This window comes from Gossypium arboreum, chromosome 5, assembly GCF_025698485.1.
Source record: "Gossypium arboreum isolate Shixiya-1 chromosome 5, ASM2569848v2, whole genome shotgun sequence".
Lineage (NCBI taxonomy): Eukaryota > Viridiplantae > Streptophyta > Magnoliopsida > Malvales > Malvaceae > Gossypium > Gossypium arboreum.
Genome location: NC_069074.1, coordinates 1,193,439 through 1,216,760, shown reverse-complemented (window position 1 = coordinate 1,216,760; position 23,322 = coordinate 1,193,439). Strand labels below are relative to the sequence as shown.

Here is a 23,322-nt window from a genome sequence, read left to right as displayed (position 1 = left end):
AAGTCAGCAGTCAAAATTTCATTTTCCTTTCCCAATTTGTAAGTTGGGTTTCTTTGGGTCTATCTTTTATTAATTATTGGAAATTCCAGATTAATGTTTTTTTCTTTATAGGTGAAATTTCAATCTATGATGAAGCCAATATAGCAAATGGTCCCAGATTACCTGCTGGGACAAGATATACGTTGTCTTTTCTTATGTATTTATCCACCAATGTCAGTTATGTTATGTGCCACAAATACACCTTTCTGGAAAAAGTGCAGCCTATAAAAGAACAGAAGAAGGATCTGGATCAGCTGTTTAGAAAAAAAAACACACAAGTTACAAGTGTTTCCTGTCAAAGCAGAGGCCTGGTATTAAATGTAGATTTTTCAATTAAAAGTTTAATAACATGGGTTTTCCTCGTTTTAATTTGGTCAATTTTGATAAAATCTCACATGCTGGGATTCCATTAATTGTCAAAAAAGAGAGATTTATCTTCAATGATGATCAATCAGTTTGGTTCTTTTCCACAACTGTCGTTGTTTACACAGCTAGCACCAAAAAATGAAGCGATAAAGTTGTCACCATTGCAAATCATAGATTGAACATAAAGGTAGTTTGATTTGGCCAATTTAACATGCATTGAGAAAGAAAAAAGAAAAAAAAAGGAGGAAATTCTGGGTTTTTTCGATGAGGAACTGATGAAGATGATGACTTAATTTAATTTTTATATATCAATATGATGCTATTTCCCATACTAAAAACCGTGGGGAAATTAGGCTTAGGCCCATAGGAATAACTGATTATATATAATCGCCAGCAATAATCGACAAATTAATGAATTAAGCCGAGCTTCTACTAATAATAATATTGCCGCCCTGTTATAACATCATCTCTAGACAAAAGTCTGAGAATACCTTGATTATCCAAAAGAAGAAAAAAAAAAACCATAATGTATCGTCCACAAAACTGGTTGTCTAAATAGGATAATGTTAAAGGAATAATTATTGATCATTTTGAGAAAATATTTACTAATCTGGAAAATGTCCATAAATAATGCTACTAATCACTAGTATTAGGTGGCTTCATTTTAATCAGTCTAAACATGAACTACATGGTTATTCATTTCAGTTTTGTTCTTAGCAGAAGTTGTCAAGTAACGCTAATAGATCTGATAAGGAGGGTTGTCGGGGATGACTTATTGTTTTCTTCTAAACCCGGTCTTGGGGCGGCAAGTTTGAGTTCCAAATCGGGCACCAGATTTGAAGACATGGATTCTGCTGTTGCATTTGATGTTTTTGTCTGAGAATCAATGCATCCGTACTGCAACTTATCGAACATGAGATGATGATGATGCTGGGAGTTTGAGGTATTAACATAAGGTGCAACCATGCTACTGCTTCTAACCTGTCATGTTCATAGGATGTCTCTGGTTAGATTTTTAATTAGGATGTAAACTGAAGGACCATAACTAGGGATATGATAATTATATAATTATATATAATATATACCATGTCAAACAAGCTGGAACGGCGCTTCTTTTTGTTGAGAGTTGACTGTCGAAGAAAATACTTTTGAGCATGGCTTGCAACTTGGGTTGGAGTTCTTGTAGTAACGAAGTTTTTAGAGATGCCTCTCCAGTCTCCTTTCCCTAGCTTCTCCAACCCTATTAAAAACACTCGATGTTCCTCCTCTGTCCATGGAACTCCTAACCAATCCAAACAATTCTGGTTATTTATTTTTCTAGGGAAAAAAAATCTTACCAAACACAACCTGATATGAATAGTATGGTTCTATTTTAATGAGTTTGTTTGATAAAAAGAAACAAACCTTTCTTTCTTTCATGAGATGGGGCCATGAGACCATCAGATAGATAACCAATATTGGAAGTAGTTTTATCAGAAAGTTCATCCATGGAGATTCTAGGAGAAGACAAAGAAGATGAAGGAGAGGGAGATGAAGGAGAGGCTGAGGACGATAAGCAATCCATGCTAATACTCTTCTTCATACTGTCTGATGATGATGAAGAGATGCCAAGTTGAACACCGAAAAGCCTAAGTCCTCCCACAACACTAGACCCTCTAAAAGTGGTGCAGGTCCTTGAATTGTGGCCTATGTTTCCACAATGTGAGCATTTCCTGCCCATTTCTGTCCAGACAAAGCTCAAACAAATCAAGCACACCCAAAAATAACAACCTCAAACAGACACAGAGATCAGAGACAGGAAAAAAAAAAGGAAAAATAGAAAGAGAGAGAGAGAGAGAGAGAAGAAGAAGAAGAATTAAATAAGAGATATGTTGGGAGGTATATATGATGATGGAGTAGGTGTGGGTTTATGAAAATGGAGGCATACCTAGAGAAGGTGATTGGATGGACATAGTTTATTATTGGATATTTTTTTTCCTACTTGGGGTTCCAAACAGATGAAAAATACAATACCACACTTCTCTTAATAGATTTCTTCTTTTTTTTTATATTATCTCATGCTCCGCATCTTTTCTTTTCCTTTTTATTTTTCATCCATGGACAATGTAGCAAGCATGATATATACATCTATGCGGTATATGTTTTTGAAAATTAAATCAGAATATGTTGAGATTCGCATTCAAGATAACAAAATAAATAAATCAAAATTGAACTTCCGGCTTAGCTTAATAATAATTTATATACAATTTTTATAAACATAGATAGGATTAAATAAAAATAATAAAATTTAATACTGAGATCAAATTATACATTGTTACAAGAGTTAACTTGTAATTTCCTTATTGTATTAACTTGTATCTTTATGGCTTTTAAAAGAATTAAATTAAGATTTTAACATGTGAGAATTATAATTTTATTATATATTAATTTAAGATTTTATGTATTTTGAGGTCTAAAACTATAATTCTTCATTTTAAGGGGTCATGCCTTACCCTTGTCTCCTCCTTCTCGACCACAGGTATTTTCTTCCATTTTATGATCTAAATCTAATCTTATTTGAGTCGAGAGTAATATTTAAGTAAAATCCTTTCAACAATGTCAAATTAAATAATTTATATACATTGATACACATACAAATACATATAAATTCCTCTAATTGCTGACTCCAACAAATCATTCCTATAAACTAACAAAACATGAAGACATAGAAGAAAATTAAAATAATAATGAAAAGAAATACGAGAGAAAGAAAGGGGAAGACGAAGATCCTCCAATAGTTTGGAGGCGTGGACTTGAGAAAGAAAGGGATAAGAAGTATCTTACAAAATCAGGTGTTTCAAACTTTGAACCCCATAAATTGATAATTAAATGAATTAATAAATATATGTGGTATTTGTTTCTTTCGCATAAAAATAAATAATTTATATGCTTAATGTTATTGTGAATTAATTCTAAAAATAAAAAATGTGAATGTCAATTCGACTAGTTTTTATTATCAAACATTTTCATTTATTTCATTATAATGAAATATTAGAATTGTGAAACAATATTTGACTTTTGTTATAAAATAAAGAAGAAAGAAAATAAAAGGATTTTTTATTTATAAATTAAATAAATATAAGGGTTAAATATAAATTTGTTATTTGAATTTGTCCATTTCTCCCATATTAGTATTTATAGTTTTTTTTTGTCTTAAATTGATACTCAAACTTTTTTTTTGTCCACTATATTGGTACCCGAGTCTAACGCGTTACTTTTTTGCTGACGTGGCAATGCTGGTCACTTGTGCGTCGCTACGTGTTGTGTCCTCTTTGGCCCTCTTTTTCTTTTTATTTTCTTTCTCATTTCCCCTTTTTTATTTTCTTCTTTTTCTTGTTCCTACTATAGCTCCTTACTTCTACACAGTTGGCCACTGTCCGATCTCCTCCAATGAGCTCTCCTACCAACAACGACTGCTGTCCGACCTGCTTTCTTTGGTTAGGTGAATAGAAGGCACCAAAATGGTGAAAGAGAGAGAGAGAAAAAAATGATACAAATAGAAAGAGTGTATAGTGTTGGAGGTGTGGGATATGAAGAAAGGGGAATTGACATGGTAAAATCAGATAGAGCTAAACTCTCATTTCAATAGTTCACTGTCTAGAACAAGAGAGCATCAAGCTTTCTCCTATACTTTACCATGTTCGACAAGAATAACATGAAAAAAAAAGCTCAGAAAACAACAGAAATATTGCAATTATGGGTAACTCAAGAGATTGACCAAAAATGAAAATAGAATTTCTTATGATTAAAAATTATCCAGTTCAACTATAAGACACAAGGGAAATTATGGGGGGAGAAAGAGTATGAGTTGCACAACCAACAAAAACAATGAAAAATACCCAATTCCCAATTTGAAGTGGGGCAAACATATGTACCTATTCAATATTTAGATGAAGTGGAGAGAAATAGAGAGAGAGAGCGAAAATAGAAGCTTTCATTTACAAATAGAAGCTTTCATTTACCTTTTGGAAAATATGTATGCATTATTCAATGTGAAAATTTTCACTTTCTCCCCCCTTTTTCATGTCGGTTTTTACTTATTTGCAATCCCCATAGAATATTAATTTGCATCTCCATTTGGGTGGTATATCTGAGAAAAAGAAGAAGAAGAAGACAACAAAGAAGCAAATAAGAAGAAGAAGAAAGGTGAAAGAGACAACATTTGATGTCGTTTAACCCATTTCTCAAAACCTTATATGTAACACCCCTAACACGTATCCATCGCCAGAATAGGGTTACGAGGTATTACCGGACTCATACACTAGCATTTATACAAAATCGAGTCATAATTTTGCATTCCAAATTAAAACTTTTGAAATTTCACCATAAAGTCCCTAATATAGGCTTACGGGGCCCATTACATGCTTTAGAAGTGATTTGGAACTAAACCGGTAACTTTAGAAAACTTTGAAAAAACTTTCTTGAAGTTAGGGGCACACGCCCTTGTGGCCAGCCCGTGTGGCTCCCATGGCTGTGTGGCCAGCCCGTGGGCAGTTCTGACTTACAACTTCTTAAGCAACAAAGGGGCCCACGGCCTGGGCACACGCCCATGTGGCTAGGCCGTGTGGTAAACTAATTTTTCACCATTTTTAAGCCATTTTTACACGATTCTGACATACTACTATCCTTAAAACCCGTGTCCTTCACACGACCAAGACACACGATCGTGCCTTTTGCTTGTGTACTATCCTGACTTCACATTTAAGGATGCAGGGGACACACGGTCTATCAACATGCCCGTGTCCAAGCCGTGTGTCTCACACGGTTTGATCACACGCCCTTGTGACATGCCGTGTGGACTCAAAATGAACCTTATAGTTCAAATGTACCAACCCCACACACCTTGATTAGTAAGCAATTTAAAATACAATCTTTCAACCAGTCCAAAACATGATTAAACATATCTAATACACACTAAAACCACTAGTACAACAATCTATCATATGTATTTTATTTATAAGAACCATTGAAATTAGATCAAAATGAACTATATTATATCATACACTTTACATTATGAGCCAACTATCAACATTCTTTACTAATATCTTTTATACATAAAATAACATCAAAACAACCTAGGTACATGCCATTCTTTAGGTTAAGAAGCTTCACCAAGTATTTGAGTTCAGAAGTTGGCTTGAATGCTGAGACATTAGTTATGTTTGTACCTAACCTGCGCACGGAAACTATAACACCCTTAACCCGTATCCAACACCGGGACAGGGCTCAAGGTATTACCGAAACTTTACACTTTCAGTATACTAACTCGGGTCACAAAATTTCATTTGAATTTAAAACCTTTCAATCTTGAACATCTCGTCCCTTGTATAGGCCTTCGAGACCTATAACATATCGGAAGACAATACGGGACAAATACGGGCACGTTTGATTAACCTTAGGCTCCTCAGAAAATTTTTTCTTAACATAAAGGGACACACACCCGTGTAGGTGGGCTGTGTGGACTTATGCTCTTCAACCGTGGGCAACACTGACTTATCAACACGGCCATGGAACACGCCCGTGCTGCCTGCCCGTGGACGAAACTGTCATTTTAACACAGCCATGGCGCACGCCCGTATGGCCTACCCGTGTACAACTTTGAGCTAAAATTTTAAGTGCAAGGGACATACGGCCATAACACACGCCCATAGGAGAGAACCATGTGTCCTACACGACTGGGCGTGTGTCTAACCATGTGGACCTTAATAGGCTATTTTCCAAGCCTTTAATCACCCCTTTCTACTACTTGTGCCTAATGGTTACCAAGTTTATACACTTGTAAATAATCTAAATGAAAATAGTTATATGGAAACCTCATATCATTGGTTTCATACATAAATGGTTATTTCCTATTTAGTGTCATGGGTTCCCATATTACATTAATCCATCTGAAATTGACTCATTCATGTGATTCATTGCCAATTGATAGTAACCCATCATTTGTAATTAAAATCATACATAAAATCGTAGGTCATAGCCTACTTAAATGAAGCCAATTTTCATGGCCATATACAAAGAGATAAACATGTTTTTACATGCCTTTACTGGGCAAATCAAATGACACATATAACAAAATACTTAAAAATACTATACCTGCCATTGAACAGAATAAACAGAGTCTTTATACCAAAGCTTGTTTAGTTAATAGTGTGTTGCTTCTCCCACCCGTCTTTCAATCCTTATGAGTCATAGAGCTTTGTAAAACAGGGAAAAGAGAGAGGTAAGCATTTTCATGCTTAGTAAGCTCGAATAACCGAAGAATAAACTTACTGAGTAATTAGCATACATCCATGCTTAAATCATGAAATCATTCAAGATGAAATGATTTCCTATCACATGCACTCAATCAATGAGTTAGTCACATAATCATGTATCATGTAATTTAACTAGAGCTCATTCAACATTTCATTCATACATGTATCCTACGTTAATCTCGTTGAGTTTCTAGGAAATCTCGATGGAATACCCATTATCCGTCAATTCATTCAAATGATCTTTCCATATATGCGCTCCCGCGAACCTCACATCATATGGCGGGATTACCAGTCCAGGCTAAATCCCCCATTATATGAACTCATAAAATGATGTCGGGATTGCCAGTCCAGACTAAATCCCTTATAACAACAAACACTCTTAATGAGCTCGGATCTGAGTTACCAGTCCAAGCTAAATTCAGATCCTAATCGGATTACCCGTCCGGGCTAAATCCACAATGCACTCATATTCTTTGGGAGGCTTGATCATTCAAGGAACACCCGCCCGGGTTAGATTCCTTTCCATACTCGAGATCACGGATTGCTCGTCCGGGCTAAATCTTTGCTGCAACACATGCAGGATCTCCTTTCACATGTAAAACATGATTTATCTATCGAATTCCCTTTTAACCTCAACCGAGACGGTTGTAGCGACGTAAAAATTTTAGCTTAGCTTGGTCGCTAATTATGGCGATTTATTGAAAAAAAGTTTGAAATTTGACGTTTGATTTTTGAAATAAATAGGGAGTCGCCACCGATCCTTTTTCCTAGGTGTGATCGGACACCTATTAGATCTCTTATTAAAACAAACAAAAGGCTGAGTTTAGGTCTACGTTAAAATCCAGAGAAAATTTAGGGTTCGGGAGTCGGTTACGCTCGAGAAAGATATTAGCACCCTCGCGACGCCCAAAATTGGTATCTTATAAACACGTGTTGTCTGGATTTTCAAAAATACGAGTTCAATATAAGATTAAATCGTGATCTGTTTGAAAAGACAAGAATTTTCAATCTTTTTTATTTTTTATTTTTTGAGAAGGATATAGCGTTTTAACACGAGTCGATTGATATTCACCCAGCATAGCAATGAAATTGACGACTTGGTGTTAAACCGATATGTTGCCTTATGCCTCGAAATTAATCGGAAAACAGGAATAAGATTTTCGAAATAATGCAAAGCAAATTGATATGAAATAGAAATAAATAAAAGTGCCAGGTATATATTAAAGCAAATAATAAATAGGATAATAATATTAAAAACAATAATCATGCATACGATATTAAACGTAAATAATGATAATATTAAACATGAAATAAAAACAATGAGTATATATACATAATAATAATATTAAAAGTGTGTACATAAGATATATATAGTAATGGAGTCATAAATATACTATACATAGTATTTGAAATATATATATATATATATAATAGGAAAAAGACTAACTAATATAGTAAAACGCATATACATATGTGATATTAAAATGTATATAAAAGAAAATATATGTAAATATATGTACATAAGACCGTATAAAAGTATACAACTATGATACTAAAGTATATATATATATATACATATTAGAATATTTATTGAAACTAAAACTAGTACTAACAATAGCAAAACTAATAAAATAATATAGTACAAAAATATGTAACTAAAAACACTATAATATGAATACGTACATATAATATAATATTAAAATATACATAATATATATATATAACATGTATTAAGATTAATAATAATAAAGATGATATAAAGATATGTACATGAAATAAAAAACATATAACTAATAAAAAATAAATGAGGAAATATACGATATAAAACGTATACGTATATATATATACATTAGAAGTGATAAATAAAAATATTTATGCGATAAAATACGTATATATATATAGTAATAACGTTAGAAATACTCAATATATAATATTTAAAATATACATACATAATCTGAACATATATAGCGTAGTATTAAAATATAAACACAATATATACATTTTGAAACTAATAATAATAATAAAATATTGATAATACTTCACGAATACATACATATTAAAAATATACGTAATAATATATATAAATATAATATTAAAAGTACGTAACATATAAATATATATATATACACATAGTACAATACATAATATGGGCACATTAGAAGTAATAATAATAATAATAATAATAATAATAATAATAATAAAAATTAAAGTAGAGTAACGAAAAAAGGTAAAAAAGAACGAAATTATAAAATGCGCGTAACTTGGAGGGGCTAAAAGGGAAATTTTCTCAAGCCTCCAAAATGCACCGCATTGAATGGGACTAAATCGTAAGGCGCGAAAAATTATGGGGCCAAATTGAAAATAAAAAATGACTTAATTGTAAAAGAGTGAAAAAGCAGAAGGACCGCGCGCATAAATAAACCATTAATAGAAAACACGCGGATCCTTGGCGAGTTTGGATCGGGTCGGGTCGGGTAGGCTCAAAACGACGTCGTTTTGGGGTTAAAGGGCAGCCCCCAAAACGACGTCATTTTGGAGGGCTATATAAGGCCAATTTTTGACAAAAAAATCATTTTGAAGAGAGAAAGAAAAAAAAAAGAAGGGAGAAAGAAGAGAGAAGGGAGGGGGGAAAGGAAATCTGGCCAAGGGGGCCGATCACCGGCCGATCGTCGACCGTCGTCCGTCTCCGGCGCCAGCACCGGCCACCGCCCACGGTGGCAGGAAAAAGGTAATTTTTTTTATATATTTTTTATTATTATATTTTTATATGTTTTAAAATATATAGGTGAGAAAATAAGCTTAAAAAATGAAAATAAAATAGGAAAAAAAAGGAAATCACCTTCGTTCTTTGATTTCGATTTTTGTTCTCTGTTTCTCTGATTTTGTGTTTGATTTGGTGATTATTCTCTTCAATATTGATGGAATCGCTATCTTTTTGCTTAAAAAACGAATGCTTTTCTTTGTATTATTTTAGAGTTGCCAAAAATAGGATCGGAAAAAAAAAAGAACTCTTTACATTTGATTTCATGGCTCTTATAGCCTTACAATTTTATTTTCTATTACTTTCTGTCTCTTCATTGCTGCTTGCAGGGTATGAAGGTGCCAGGCATGCGGGGATGGTGTTGGCAGAAGCATGGGCGATGTCTAGGTATGGGGGTGACCAGGGATGGTGCTGGTGTCAGAGGAGTGGAGGCATGCCTAGCATGCGAAGGCCTAGGGTTTCCCTTGGCTGAAAGTTTTGGTTTTTTTCCTGGGCTAGGGTTAGAATTGGGCTATTTGTTATTGGGCTAATTTGGGTATGGGTAGTGGTTAGGTTGGTATTGGGTTGTATTTGGGTTTTAGGGGGTTTGGGTAATAGGTTTATGAAATGGGTTGAGGTTTAAGTGTGGATAAAATTGGGCTATGGGTATTTTGTAAAAGGGCCCAAAATTGGCCTACAACAACGGTTATCAACAAGTCATTATCAAAGATGCATTTCATGCATTCTCATGCCATTAATAATACAACTATCATGCATTCATAAATCATACAATCATGCATATTAGGGGTTTACTTTAAGTTATCTGAACTTACCTGGTAACAATTTCAGAGTTATGTTTCGGTTATTTCGAAACCTTGCATTTACCTCAATCGGTCTTCGGAATTTGTTCCTCGGGGTCTATAAAAACAAAATTAGCTCATTAATACCCCACATTATACATTTCAAGTTTAATGTCTACCCCGGTCCAAATAATTTGTTTTGCCCCTAACCTTTGACATTTTTACGATTTAGTCCCTAGGCTCGTATAATGAAACACATGCAATCTCTATCTTACCCAAGCCTAACCAAACATTTTTCTCTTTTATGGAAACCCACATTTTTCATTATTTTCCTCATTTCTACCACACATTTACATCTTTTGAAAAGTAGTCCCTATAAGGGTTTCTCATGAAAACCAACTTGGAAAAGATGTTTAACATACATTTATCTTTCATATTCCTCCATAATCCATCAAAATACCAATAACTCATGCATGGGTAAATTTTTGAACATGAACCCTAGCATGAAATATGGGTAGAAATGGAAAGAGCAAACTACCAGGATTTCAAAAATACAAAAACATGAAAAATAGGGCTTGGGAGCACTTACTATTAAGCTTGAAAATTGAAGAAACCTTAGCTATGGTATCCTCCAAATTTTGACAGCTATGGGAAGAAGATGAGCATATTTTTTCTCTATTTTTCCCTTTTTATTTCATTAAAGTGACAAATGACCAAAATGCCCTTATGCCATTTCTTTAAAATTTTATCCATGCAAGCCCATTTTTGTCCAAAAATTTAGAATTTGGACAAATTGATCTCAAAGACCTTCTAATTCATAATATATAGTAATTTCATACAATTTTCTTCTAGAATCCAAGTTTTGCAATTTATTCAATTTAGTCCCTAATTTCCAATTGGACACCTTATACTGGAATTTCTTCATAAAACTTTAACACATGCACATACTCATATTCTAGGCCTCATAAAAATCATAAAATAAATATTTTTAATGTCGAATTTGTGGTCCCGAAACCACTATTCCGACTAGACCCTATTTCGGGATGTTATAGAAATAAACCGTACGCTGAGTATACATTCAGTAGTATTTCTATAAACCAATAATTAATTTATGCATTTATACTTAAACTGTAGAACCCAATAAATAAACACATCATAAGCATTCAATTAATTGTTTTCATTTCATAATAACATTTAACATTAGAATCGGAACCAGTAAAATATTCAATTCAGTCAGTATCATTTAGTCTTCAGTGCAGTAATTTACCCCTATTAACATAACTTAGACCTGGATGGATACACGGATCCAACCCACACACCGGGGTAGTATACAGTGTTTCATCGACTGAAGCCGGAATACACCGTTACAGTAACAGTAACAGTAACAATAACAGTAGCAGTATCGGTACACAGAGTACCTCATCGGAACGAATCCGGAATAGTATCAGTAGTTGACACTTATAGTGCCTCATCAACACAAAGTCGAAATATCCCTGAACACTTCCAATCCTATGGCATGCCAATTATATTCGACTAGCCCGACACTGTTAATAGGGATTTCAGTTTCTTTTAAATTTAAACATTCACATTTTAAAACAGTACAGTAAGATAACAATACTTACCTCATTTTCATTTTTCATACAATTTAAATAATAGATACTGTAATGACCCGAATTTTACGGTTATCAGAAAAGTTTATTTCCGGGTCTCCGTTTCTGAAAAATGGATTTGTAAATATTTATTAAAAATATTGACGAAGTTAATTGAGTGATTAATTAGAGTTTAATAAGGTGAATTAGCTTAAATTGAGGCTAAATAGTTATAAGGATTAAATTAAATAAAGTGTGAAAGTTGAATTATAGATTAAAAGAAAATGTAAATGACCAAAATGGCAATTATGCTATTTGTCCTAATTTAGGTGGCAAAAGATGAAAAATCTAAGATTTTTCTTAGAATAATTAATTTGTTATTATGGTTATTATTATTTAATTGATATTAAATTATTATATTATTAAATAAATTAAAATAGTGACAAATGAGTGGTAATAAAATATAAATGTGTAATAAATATTATACATACATTTGTAATACATATATGTATTTACTTATTATTTAAGCAAATATTATTATATTAAAATTATTATTGTATATTAATTAAATAAAGTAAATAAATAAATGAATTAAAGAAAGGCAAATGTGTGATGATGATTTGATACAAGTGTATTAATAAAAATACATACATTTGTAATACTTGTATTTAATTATTAAATAGATAATTATTAAGTAAAAGATATTTATTAATTAAATAATTCTATTATAAGATTTTTATGTAATAAATAAATTAAATTATGACAAATGTATGGTTATAAATGGATACATATGTGTTAATAATATACACATGTATAAATAATAAATAAGTATTACTAATTTAAGTATAAATAATATATAATAGCTTAATGAAAAAAAAGAAAGAAAAAAAAGGAAAGAAACAGAATAAAAGAAACGAAAAGCAGGGGAAGGATAGAAAGAAAGGAGAAAGAAAAGAAAAAGGGAGAATTAGGGTTTGATGGTTTGGAAGTTTAATAGGTAAGTCAATTTAGCTCTTTTATTTAATTTTTATGTTTTAGAAGCTTTGGAATAAGGTTTTGATGAAATTAAGTTGATATTTTGAAAGTTATTAGATTTCTAAATATGGTTCATGTTGAATAAAATGATGAATTAGAGATTAAATTGATAGAAATTCAAGTTAGAAGTGAAATAAGGATTGAATTGTAAAGTAATTCATAAGTTTTATGCTTTAGGGACTGAATTGAAAGAAATTTGAAATTAGGGATTTATGGGAAATTAGAGAGTTGAAATTTGATTTTAAGTGATAGTTGAGTGAAAAATAGAGAATAAATTGTAAAGAAAATAAGTTAGTTTGAATTGGGATTAAATTAGAAGTTATGTAAATATTGAGTTGAAATTGGAATAAAAAAATGAAATTGTATATTGATGAATTTTTAATTGTTTTAATTTTCGTAGCTAACATTATGCCGAAAATCTAGGCTAAGCAAGAAAAAGGCAAAGTCGACGAGGGTTAGCCCGAAAATTACGGTTTGTATTTTTACAATCCGAACTTAATATTTAATTATTAAATTTATTACTTAATATGTATAGAAAGTGCTTTGAGATGAATATTTGAATTAGAATAGATATCGGTTAGAATTGAAAAGTGAAATTATTTATTTATTGTTGAATTTTGATTGAATATTATAATAGTAATTGAGGTGAAAATTATTGTGTTATATAATTGAAATGGATTGATTAGGTATGTAATTCCCCATACCCGTACCTGAGACCGGGATAGGATACGAGGCATTACTGAGATTTTCAGAATAATTTCAATTAATTTATATTATTTAGTATTCATTTTCATGTTTCATGTAACATCCTTTTTATATATTCAATTCAAAATATCATATAAAATACGTACAATACTTAAATTGTCATATTTACATGCTCATTCAAGGTATACGAACCTACCTGACTAAATTGCAGAAATACCAAGATTTAGGGGCATATTGGTAATTTACCATTTTCCCAAATTTCACCCAATCATAAATTGATAATTTCATTCAATTTATTAATTCAGATAATAAAACAATTCATTCCCTTCAATTTAGTCATTTTAGACATTTTTACAAAATTACCCCCTAAAGTTTTACTTTTATTCAATTTAGTCCATGAGCTTAAAACATGCAAATTAGCCATGCTAACTGAATATTCATATATATTTTTCCTCCTCCTACTCTCCATTCCACATCCTTAATGTATATAACACACTTATAAGTAACATTATCTATAATTTTTATTATTTACTTTTATGGATATTCAAACTGTCCATCTGTGTCATAGTCACTAAATTATTTATATCTGGAGTTATAAAACTCCAAATTACGATCCGCTAATTTTCCTGAAACTAGACTCATATATCTTCTTACCATAAAATTTTCAGAATTTTTTGATTTAGCCAATAAGTACAGTTTATTCTTTAAAGTTATCTCTGTTCTGCTGTCTGACAGTTTCAACCCTTCTTCACTAAAAATTAATTATCTCACAGTACAAAACTCGGATAATATTCCCGTTGTTTTTTACTGAAAATATACTCATTAGGGATTCTAAAAATATAACTTTAGGTCTCTAATTATTTTTCTCCAATTTTTGGTGATTTTCCAAACTCAGAACAGGGGAGCCCGAATTCATTCTGACCTTGTCTCACAAAATTCATTATATCTCATAATTTACAATTCAATTGCTTATATCTTTTCTTCTATAAGAAACTAGACTCAATAAGATTTAATTCCATATTTTATTCATCCTCTAATTCAATTTATAAAATTTTTGGTGATTTTTAAAACTTAGACTACTACTGCTGTCTAAAATAGTCTTAGTGCAAAATGTTGATTTTCTACTTTTAATTTCAATTTAATCCTAACTAAATTCACTTACTTTTCTATCTTAATTCATACTTTACTTCTACTCAATTTTTAACCAAACTTACACATAATTATCTATTTTCATCATAAAACCATAATTTCAAAATTCTTTCAATTTAGTCCTTAAAGCATAAAACTTATGAATCACTTTACAATCCAATCCTTATTTCATTTCTAACTTGAATTTCTATCAATTTAGCCCTTAATTCATCTTTTTGTTCAATAAGAACAATGTCTTATAATCAACTATCTTACAATAAATCAACTTAACTTCATCAAAACCTTGTTCTAAAGTTTCTAAAACATCAAAATTAAGTAAAAAGAGCTAAATTGACATACCTATTTAAATCTCAAGCTTCAAACCTTCAATTTTCCCTTTCTTCTTTCTTTTCTCCTTTCTTTCTTTCTTTCCCTGCTTTTCGTTTTGCCTATTCTGTTTCTATTTCTATTCTTTTTTTTTCTTTATTTCCTTTTATATATATACACATGCATTTATTATTTAATAATAAGTATTATTTATTTATTCATGTGTATATTATTAGTACATTTGTATTCATTTATAACCATACATTTGTCATTATCTAATATATTTATCATAAAAATCTTATAATATAATTATTTAATTAATAAATATCTTTTAATACTTAAATACAAGCATTACAAGTGTATGTATTTTTTTATTTTATTAATACACTTGTACCCAATCATTACCACACATTTGTCTTACTTTTATTTATTTATCATATAATATTAATTTAATAATAATAAATACACTAATATTTACTTAAATAATAAACAAATACATACATGTATTACAAATGTGTGTATTATATTTATTACACTTGTATTTTATTTTTGCCATATACTTAGCATTCTTTTTGGCTTATTTACTTATTTAGTCCTTTCAATTTTCTTTATTCTATAATTAAACTTTCACACTTCATTCAATTTAATCATTTTATCAAATTATCCTTAGTTTAAGCTAGTTCACTTAATTAAACTCTAATTAACCACTCGATTAACTTCGTAAATATTTTTAATAAATATTTACTAATCCATTTTCGAAACGGAGACCCGAAAATACATTTTTTCAGTAACGGTAAAATTCGGGTCATTACAAGGTATGTGTTAAATTTATTGAATTTATACGGATATATGTGATTATTGTAAAAATTAAATATTTGTTATTGAAAAGTAAAATGAATTATATCGAATTATGAATATATATATATATATATATGATTGTTGAGATGTGAAATGATTGGAAACTGGAAAATGAAACCCTATTAACAGTATCGGGCTAAGTCGGATATAGTTGGCATGCCATAGGATTGGAAGTGTTCAGGGATATTGTGACTTTGTGTCGATGAGACACTATAAGTGTCGCCTTACTGTTACTATTCCGGATTCGTTCCGAAGAGGTACTCTGTACCTTACTGTTACTGTTCCGGATTTGTTCCGATGAGGTACTCTGTGTACCGCTACTGTTACTGTTACCGTTACGGTGTATTCCGGCTCCGGCCAATGAAACATTGTATGCTATCCCAGTGTGGGTTGAATCCGTGTATCCGTCGAGTTCGAGTCATGTTAATAGGGATAAATAAATGTATTGAATAATTGACTGCTACTGAATAACTGACTGTAACTAGATAACTGACTGCTACTGTGTAAAAGATTGTTACTTAATAATTGATTGTTACTGAATAATTTATCGTTACTGAATAACTGACTGTTAAAGAGTGACTGAATATTATTGAACAACTAATTGTTATTGAATGATTGAATATTACTGAATGAAACTAAAAAATTGATCAATACTAAAAATTATTTATCGATATTGAATAGTGAGCGAAGCATAAGTAAGACATATGAATGAAAAATATTATTATTTAAATGATTGTGAATTTATTTGAAAAGCTAATTGGGTTAATAGATGATAAAATTATTATTTAAATGGTTGTGAATTTATTTGAAAAGCTAATTGAGATGATAAAAATTGAATGAGTTGTAAAAAAATTATCCTTGAAATGAATAAATGAAAATTTATGATCATTAAATGATATTAAGTGTATGTTTTACTATTTAATGTTTGGTTTATAGAAATACAACTGAGTTCATACTCAGCGTATGGTTTGTTTCCGTGCGCAGGTTAAGTTAAAGCTAGAACGTGGAATCAGCATCCCAGGTCGATCCCGAATTCAATGAGATAAAGCGTGTTAATAGTTGGTAATGACATGTACCTAGTATATTTTATGTATGTGTATTTTGAATTGTCAATGTATTGATGAAATATTTAGAATTAGGTTTGGTAATGGTATATAATAGGATTTGGCTTAATTGGTATAAATTTGAATTATTTGATAATTTGTTAAATTTGTGATAAGTGTAAATAATTATTTTAATTAATAACCGTAAATGAATTGTATTGACTGGTAATACCTCGTAATCCTGTTCCGGGGACGGATAAGGGTCAGGGGGTGTTACATCAATAAACAATTATTAAGCTCGATTTATAAAAATAAAAACCGTGGTTCTCGAGTTTATTCGTTATCTTCGCTCACTTTCTCTTTTCCCTTCTTTGATGACGTTCCCGATGCTACGTTAGCTACGGAAAAATTAATATTTAAAATCATCAATACATATCATTTAATAACACACTCTTCTATTTTCCATGTAACTTTTACATAAATTCCAATTTAGTCCTTCCACCATAACCATTCTTTCTCTTTAAAACCAATCCCATATTTTCATTTTAATCCATCCTTTACAAGTTTTAACACTTAACTTCCTCCATAAAACATCAGTTCTACAATCTTTTCAATTTAGTCCCTATTATAACAAAACTTATATCTCTTTTTACAATTCAATCCTTTTCCCACTTCTAACTTGAATTTCTATCACTTTTTCTCATAATTCATTCAATTGTTCAACTTAATTAACATCTAAAAATTCACTAGCTTTCTAAACTTTAACATAATTCAAGTAGGGCTTTATTCTAGGATTCCAAAAACATCAAAATTATAAGAAAATGGACTAAATTAACTTACCAATTAAGCTTCAAACCTCAAAAACCCTGTTTTTCCTTTCTTTTTCTTTCCCTTTTTCTTTCCTTTCTATTTCGTTTTCATTCTCTGTTCTTTCTTTTTCTATTTTGTTTCTTTTATTTATTTTAAATATTATATTATATTATTATAATAATATATTATAAATATTAAATATCTTATACTTAAAATATAAGTAAATACATATATATTTTACATTTGTATAAATAAAATTATTACAAATGTATTAATTTATACCACACATTTGTCCCTTTTTGGTTTTTTTACTAATTTAGTCCCTTCACATTTCTTTAGTCTATAATTAAACTTTTATCCTATATTCAATCTAGTCCTTTCAATAATTTAGCTTTAATTCAAGCTAATTCACTTAACTAAAGTCTAATTAACTACACTACTAGCTTCGTAAATATTTCTAATAAATATTTACGAATTCATTTTGCAGAAATGATGACCCGAAAATTAAATTTTCTAATACCCATAAATTTTTTCTTCTTATTTAGATTTGTTCTTGTTTTTCTTATTCACCAACACCCTTCATTTCCCCCCCTTAAAACTCAAATCCTAAGATCTACAAGCAAGCTTCAGTTTCAGCACAACGTTAGTCTCATTAATAGTATTAACAGACAAAAGCAGACGAAAGAAGGTCAGACGGTGGTCGTTGTTGGTTGGAGAGTTCACCGAAGGAGGTCGGCCGGTGGCTAAGGTAGGAAAAAAAGAAAAAGAAGAAAAGAAAATGAGAAAACATGAGAAAGAAAATAAAAATAAAAAGATGGAAAAAGAGGGTACGCACATGGCGGCACACGAGTGGCTAGCGATGCCACATTAGCAAAAAAGTAAAGACATTAGTGATGCGATTTCTTGAACCTGAATAGAACCTCGAAAATAAATCGATGAGGCCCGTATTCAATAGTAAGGAGAAAGCCACAATTGTTTTAAGGATCGTCTTGATTTAGGAACAAATGGGTGGAAACGTTGACTCGAAGTACTTGCAGTATAAGGAACCAAAGTTATATTGAACCCAACTCACTTAACTTGCAAAATTATTCGAACCTTGGTATAGTGAACTAGAATAGGATTCTCGACCCAATTTGAACAAGACTGTCTTGGGCTTGATCCAAGAGTCCACGCATCAATCCATTAAGAGCCTCCTTGAGTCATTTTGCTCGGGCCCTTGTAATTGGCCCAATTGGCATTTGCAAAGGATCAAGCAATATGTTGGACATTCCATGCATAGTTGGACCATGATGATTGGGCCCATTAACATCATTCATCAGCCTATCAAAATTTGACTTAGTGCTTGATCTCAGAATCACATCAATTAGACCTGGGTATCAATATAGTGGACGAAAAATGTAATGTCCCCTAACCCTATACCGTTGCCGGAACAGGGTCACGAGACATTACCAGCCAGTACAGTCCAATTCCGGTCATTAATTAAAATAAATATTCACACTCATCCTAATTTTAAGATGTCGTCCCTTTAATGGGCCCTCGTGGTCCAATATGAACAGTAAATTCAATTTGGAACTAATTTAGAATCACTACGAATTTTTAATAAATTTCAAAATTCATACTATATACCGTTGCCAACAATAATTTACTTATTTCATCAATACTTTTACAACCTAAATGACTCTCATTAAACATCCTAGGTACATGCCATTATCAATACTCAACATACTTTACCTCATTAAATTCAGGATCGACCTGGGATGCTGATTCAACAGTCTAGCCTTAACTTAACCTGCGCACGGAAACAAACCGTACGCTGAGTATACACTCAGTGGTATTTCTATAATCTGAACACTTAAGTAATTATAAAACTTATTATTTTATATATATATCGAACTATTCAAACTCAATGAGTATTCAAACATTCACTTTCCAACCAATGTTTTGGTTTACTTTAAATTTCAAATCATTTATTAATTTCAATAGCAATTAATCAATCAGTAATGTTCATTAACAATCAGAATAATTATTTATTCAAGAATGATCGATTATTCGATAACAATCAATTATTCAATAATAACCAGTTATTCAGTCTCGATCAATTGATCGGTTATCTAGTAACAGTCAATTATTCAGTAAAATCAGGTATTCAGTAACAATTAAGTTATTCAGTAACAGTCATTCATTCAGTGACAATCAGTTATTCAGTAATGATCAATTATTCAGTAATATTTAGTTATTCAATAACAGTCTAATATTCAGTAACAGTCAATTATTCGGTAACAGTTAATTATTCAGTAATAATCAGTTATTTTATACCTTTATTTACCCTTATTAACATGACTCGGACTCAGACGAATACACGGATCCAACCAACACACCAGTACGGCACATAGTGCCTCATCGGCCAAAGCGGAATAATAACGATAACGATGGCGATGCGATACGAGTACCTCATCGGAACAAATCAAAAAAGATAAAGAACTGAATAATAATAATATCCGACACACAAAGTGCCGAATCGATAATGAAGAATGAATAATAATAGTAGTCACACATAAGTGCTCGATCGAGAAGCGGCAAAACCCGTACTCTTCCATACCCTATGGGATGCCAACTATATCCGACTAGTCCGACTAGTTAATAGGGTATTTAATTCATTTTTCAGTTTTTAATTAATTCATATTTTAATTAATTAACTATATATTTTCAATTCAATATAATTCCATTCACTTTTCACTAATAAATATTTAATTTCACAATAATCACAATTTTCTATCAATTTCATCACACTTCCAACTACATATATTTTCCAATATAACAAATATTTATTATTCGATTTCCACATCAATATTCATTTAAGTTCAAACATTCATATATATATATTCATAAATCAATTCAATATAATCAATATTCAATCCAATTCAAATAATCATCTCAAAACACCTACTACATATATATATTAAATAATAAATCCAACAATTTAAGTATTAAGTTCGGATTATAGAAATACAAACCATAGTTTCTGAGCTAACTCCCGTTGACTTTGTCTTGTTCTTTCTTAGCCGAGATTTTCGGTACCACATTGACTATGAAAGTAATACAATTCATAATCATTAATACATTACTAATTTATATCTTGAGTTACAGAATTCTAAATTAAGATCCGCTAATTTCTCCTTACCCTAAAATTTTCAGAATTTTTCGTTTAGCCATTAAGTACAGTTTATTCTTTAAATTCATCCATATTCTGCTGTCTGACAGTTTCGACTCTTCTTCACTAAAAGTTAATTATCTCACAGTACAGAACTCGGATAATATTCCCGTTGATTTCTCCTGAAAATAGACTCATTAGGGATTCTAAACATATAACTTTAAGCCTCTAATTATTTTTCTCCAATTTTTTGTGATTTTCCAAACTCAGAACAGGGGAACCCGAATTCATTCTGACCTTGTCTCACAAAATTCATTATATCTCATAATTTACAATTCAATTGCTTATACCATTTCTTCTATAAAAACTAGACTCAATAAGCTTTAATTCCATATTTTATTAATTCTCTAATTAAATTTATAAATTTTTTAGTGATTTTTCAAACTTAGACTACTGCTGCTGTCCAAAATAGTCTTAGTGCAAAATGTTGATTTTCTACTTTTAATTTCAATTTAATCCTAACTAAATTCACTTACTTTTCTATCTTAATTCATACTTTATTTCTACTCAATTTTTAACCAAACTTAGACATAATTATCTATTTTTCATCATAAAACCATAATTTCGAAATTCTTTCAATTTAGTCCTTAAAGCATAAAACTTATGAATCACTTTACAATTCAATCCTTATTTCATTTCTAACTTGAATTTCTATCAATTTAGCCCTTAATTCATCATTTTACTCAACACGAACATTATCTAGAAATCTAATAACTTTCAAAATATCAACTTAATTTCATCAAAATCTTGTTCCAAAGCTTCTAAAACATCAAAATTAAGTAAAAAGGGCTAAATTGACTTACCAATTAAACTTTCAAACCTTGAAATCTGAAATTTCCCTTTTCTCCCTTTCTTTCTTTTCTTTTCTTCCTTGCTCTCTGTTTCGTTTCATTCTGTTTCTTTTCTATCTTTTTTTTTTCATTTCTTTTTCTTTTGTTTTACTTTATATATATATTGTTGAAAAGTCAATAATGGTGGGTGGTGGGAGGTGCAATTGGCACCGAAAGAAAAAAAGTGGCACATAACTTGTTTAAAGTTGAATGGGATAATTGCAATTTTGGTCCCTAATTTTTAGGCCATTTGCAAGTTAGTCCCCGAGCCTTAACTATAAATAGGCCTAACCATTTCTCATTTCAATCATCCCAACCAATCTTTCTCTCTTAGTTTTCTCTTCTCCCATTTGAGAATTCTTAAGGAATTCTATTTGTTTGTAATATTTTGGAGATAGTAAAGTTATCATCCGGTGTTAGTGCCGAGGGCGTAGGTATAATTTACGAACCTCGTTAAAACTCTTGTGTTCTTTCTTGTCCTATTTTTCTTTCAATATTTGAGGTATAATAGTAGTATTTAATTGTGCTATTAAATTACTATAAAAGGGATATTCGACTAAGGAAAGACTTGGTATTTAAGAGATCCTTGTGATCCACCTCTCTTCCACGGAATTGAACTTTGTGTGATTTTTAGTACAATAATTTACACGCTTCCGACCCTATTGAAACAACAAGTGGTATCGAGTCGAAGGTTAATCGTAGTATGCTCTGTGGTTGCGCTTTAAAGCGATCTTCCACATCGAAAAGATTTCCTTAGGTATATTGAAAGATTATGGAGAAAACGATTGGTGTAGGAGCTTCAACATCGTCCATGTGGACAAGACCGACAATTGCAAATTCAAGATTGGCCGTGGAGATCTTTGATGGCACGGGCCATTTTGGTATGTGGCAAAGTGAGGTTCTAGATGCCCTTTTTCAGCGAGGTCTAGACATTGCCATTGATGAAGAGAAACCAGATGATGTACGGAGAAAGATTGGAAGGCGATCAATCGGTTGGCATGTGGCACAATTCGATCATGCCTTTCTCGAGAGAAGAGGTATGCTTTTTCAAAGGAGACTTCGAAATAAGTTGTGGGTGGCACTTGAAGAAAATTTTTGAAGAAAAACAGGTCAAAATAAGCTCCACTTGAAGAAAAGACTGCATTTCGCTTCACTTACGTCCCAAGTACCACAATGAATGATCACATCACCAAATTTAATCAGTTAGTCACCGATTTCTTTGAATATGGATGAGACATTCAAAGATGAAGATTTGGCTTTGATGTTGTTGGGGTCACTTCCTGAGGAGTTTGAGTTCCTAGAAACTACTCTACTTCATGGCAGGAGTGATATATCTCGAGCGAAGTCATGCGGCCTTATACGTTATGAGCAGAGAAAGAAGGACAAACAGAAAAACTCAATCGAGATCTGAAGCTTTAGTAGTCCGAGGTCGTTCATACACTCGGAAGAAAACTCAAAGGGAGATCAAAGTTAAAGTCCGGACTGGAAAGATGAATGTGCCTTTTGTCATGAGAAAGGCCTTTGGAAGAAAAATTGTCCAAAGTGAAG

The 23,322-nt window shown here is 31.3% G+C and overlaps 1 protein-coding gene and 2 long non-coding RNA genes across 3 annotated transcripts; 1 reads left to right on the top strand and 2 right to left on the bottom strand.

The window, feature by feature from the left end:
• Window positions 1-952: 952 nt before the first annotated feature.
• Window positions 953-2,477, bottom strand: LOC108485641 (transcription factor MYBS3-like). Its single transcript, XM_053028763.1, has 4 exons — window positions 2,333-2,477; window positions 1,810-2,127; window positions 1,491-1,687; window positions 953-1,386 (listed from the first exon to the last, which is right to left on the bottom strand). The coding sequence occupies exons 1-4, from the start codon at window positions 2,355-2,357 to the stop codon at window positions 1,132-1,134; spliced, it is 795 nt and encodes a 264-aa protein (XP_052884723.1). The 5' UTR covers window positions 2,358-2,477; the 3' UTR covers window positions 953-1,131.
• A 3,878-nt stretch (window positions 2,478-6,355) lies between these two features.
• Window positions 6,356-15,172, bottom strand: LOC128293328 (uncharacterized). The gene is made up of 3 exons (XR_008283507.1): window positions 15,056-15,172; window positions 10,272-10,356; window positions 6,356-6,638 (listed from the first exon to the last, which is right to left on the bottom strand). It is a non-coding gene; the product is annotated as an uncharacterized LOC128293328 (long non-coding RNA).
• LOC128293329 (uncharacterized) lies at window positions 12,698-17,080 on the top strand. The gene is made up of 3 exons (XR_008283508.1): window positions 12,698-12,824; window positions 13,263-13,334; window positions 16,865-17,080. It is a non-coding gene; the product is annotated as an uncharacterized LOC128293329 (long non-coding RNA).
• The last annotated feature ends 6,242 nt before the right edge of the window (window positions 17,081-23,322 follow it).

Bases quoted from the DNA above. Each gene is read 5' to 3' on its own strand.
- LOC108485641 (XM_053028763.1), bottom strand. From the start codon at position 2,357: ATGTCCATCCAATCACCTTCTCTAG. The intron at 1,688-1,809 runs GTTTGTTTCTTT...TGGATTGGTTAG, and splicing joins ATCTCATGAAAGAAAGAAAG to GAGTTCCATGGACAGAGGAG. The intron at 1,387-1,490 runs GTATATATTATA...TGAACATGACAG, and splicing joins GTTCCAGCTTGTTTGACATG to GTTAGAAGCAGTAGCATGGT.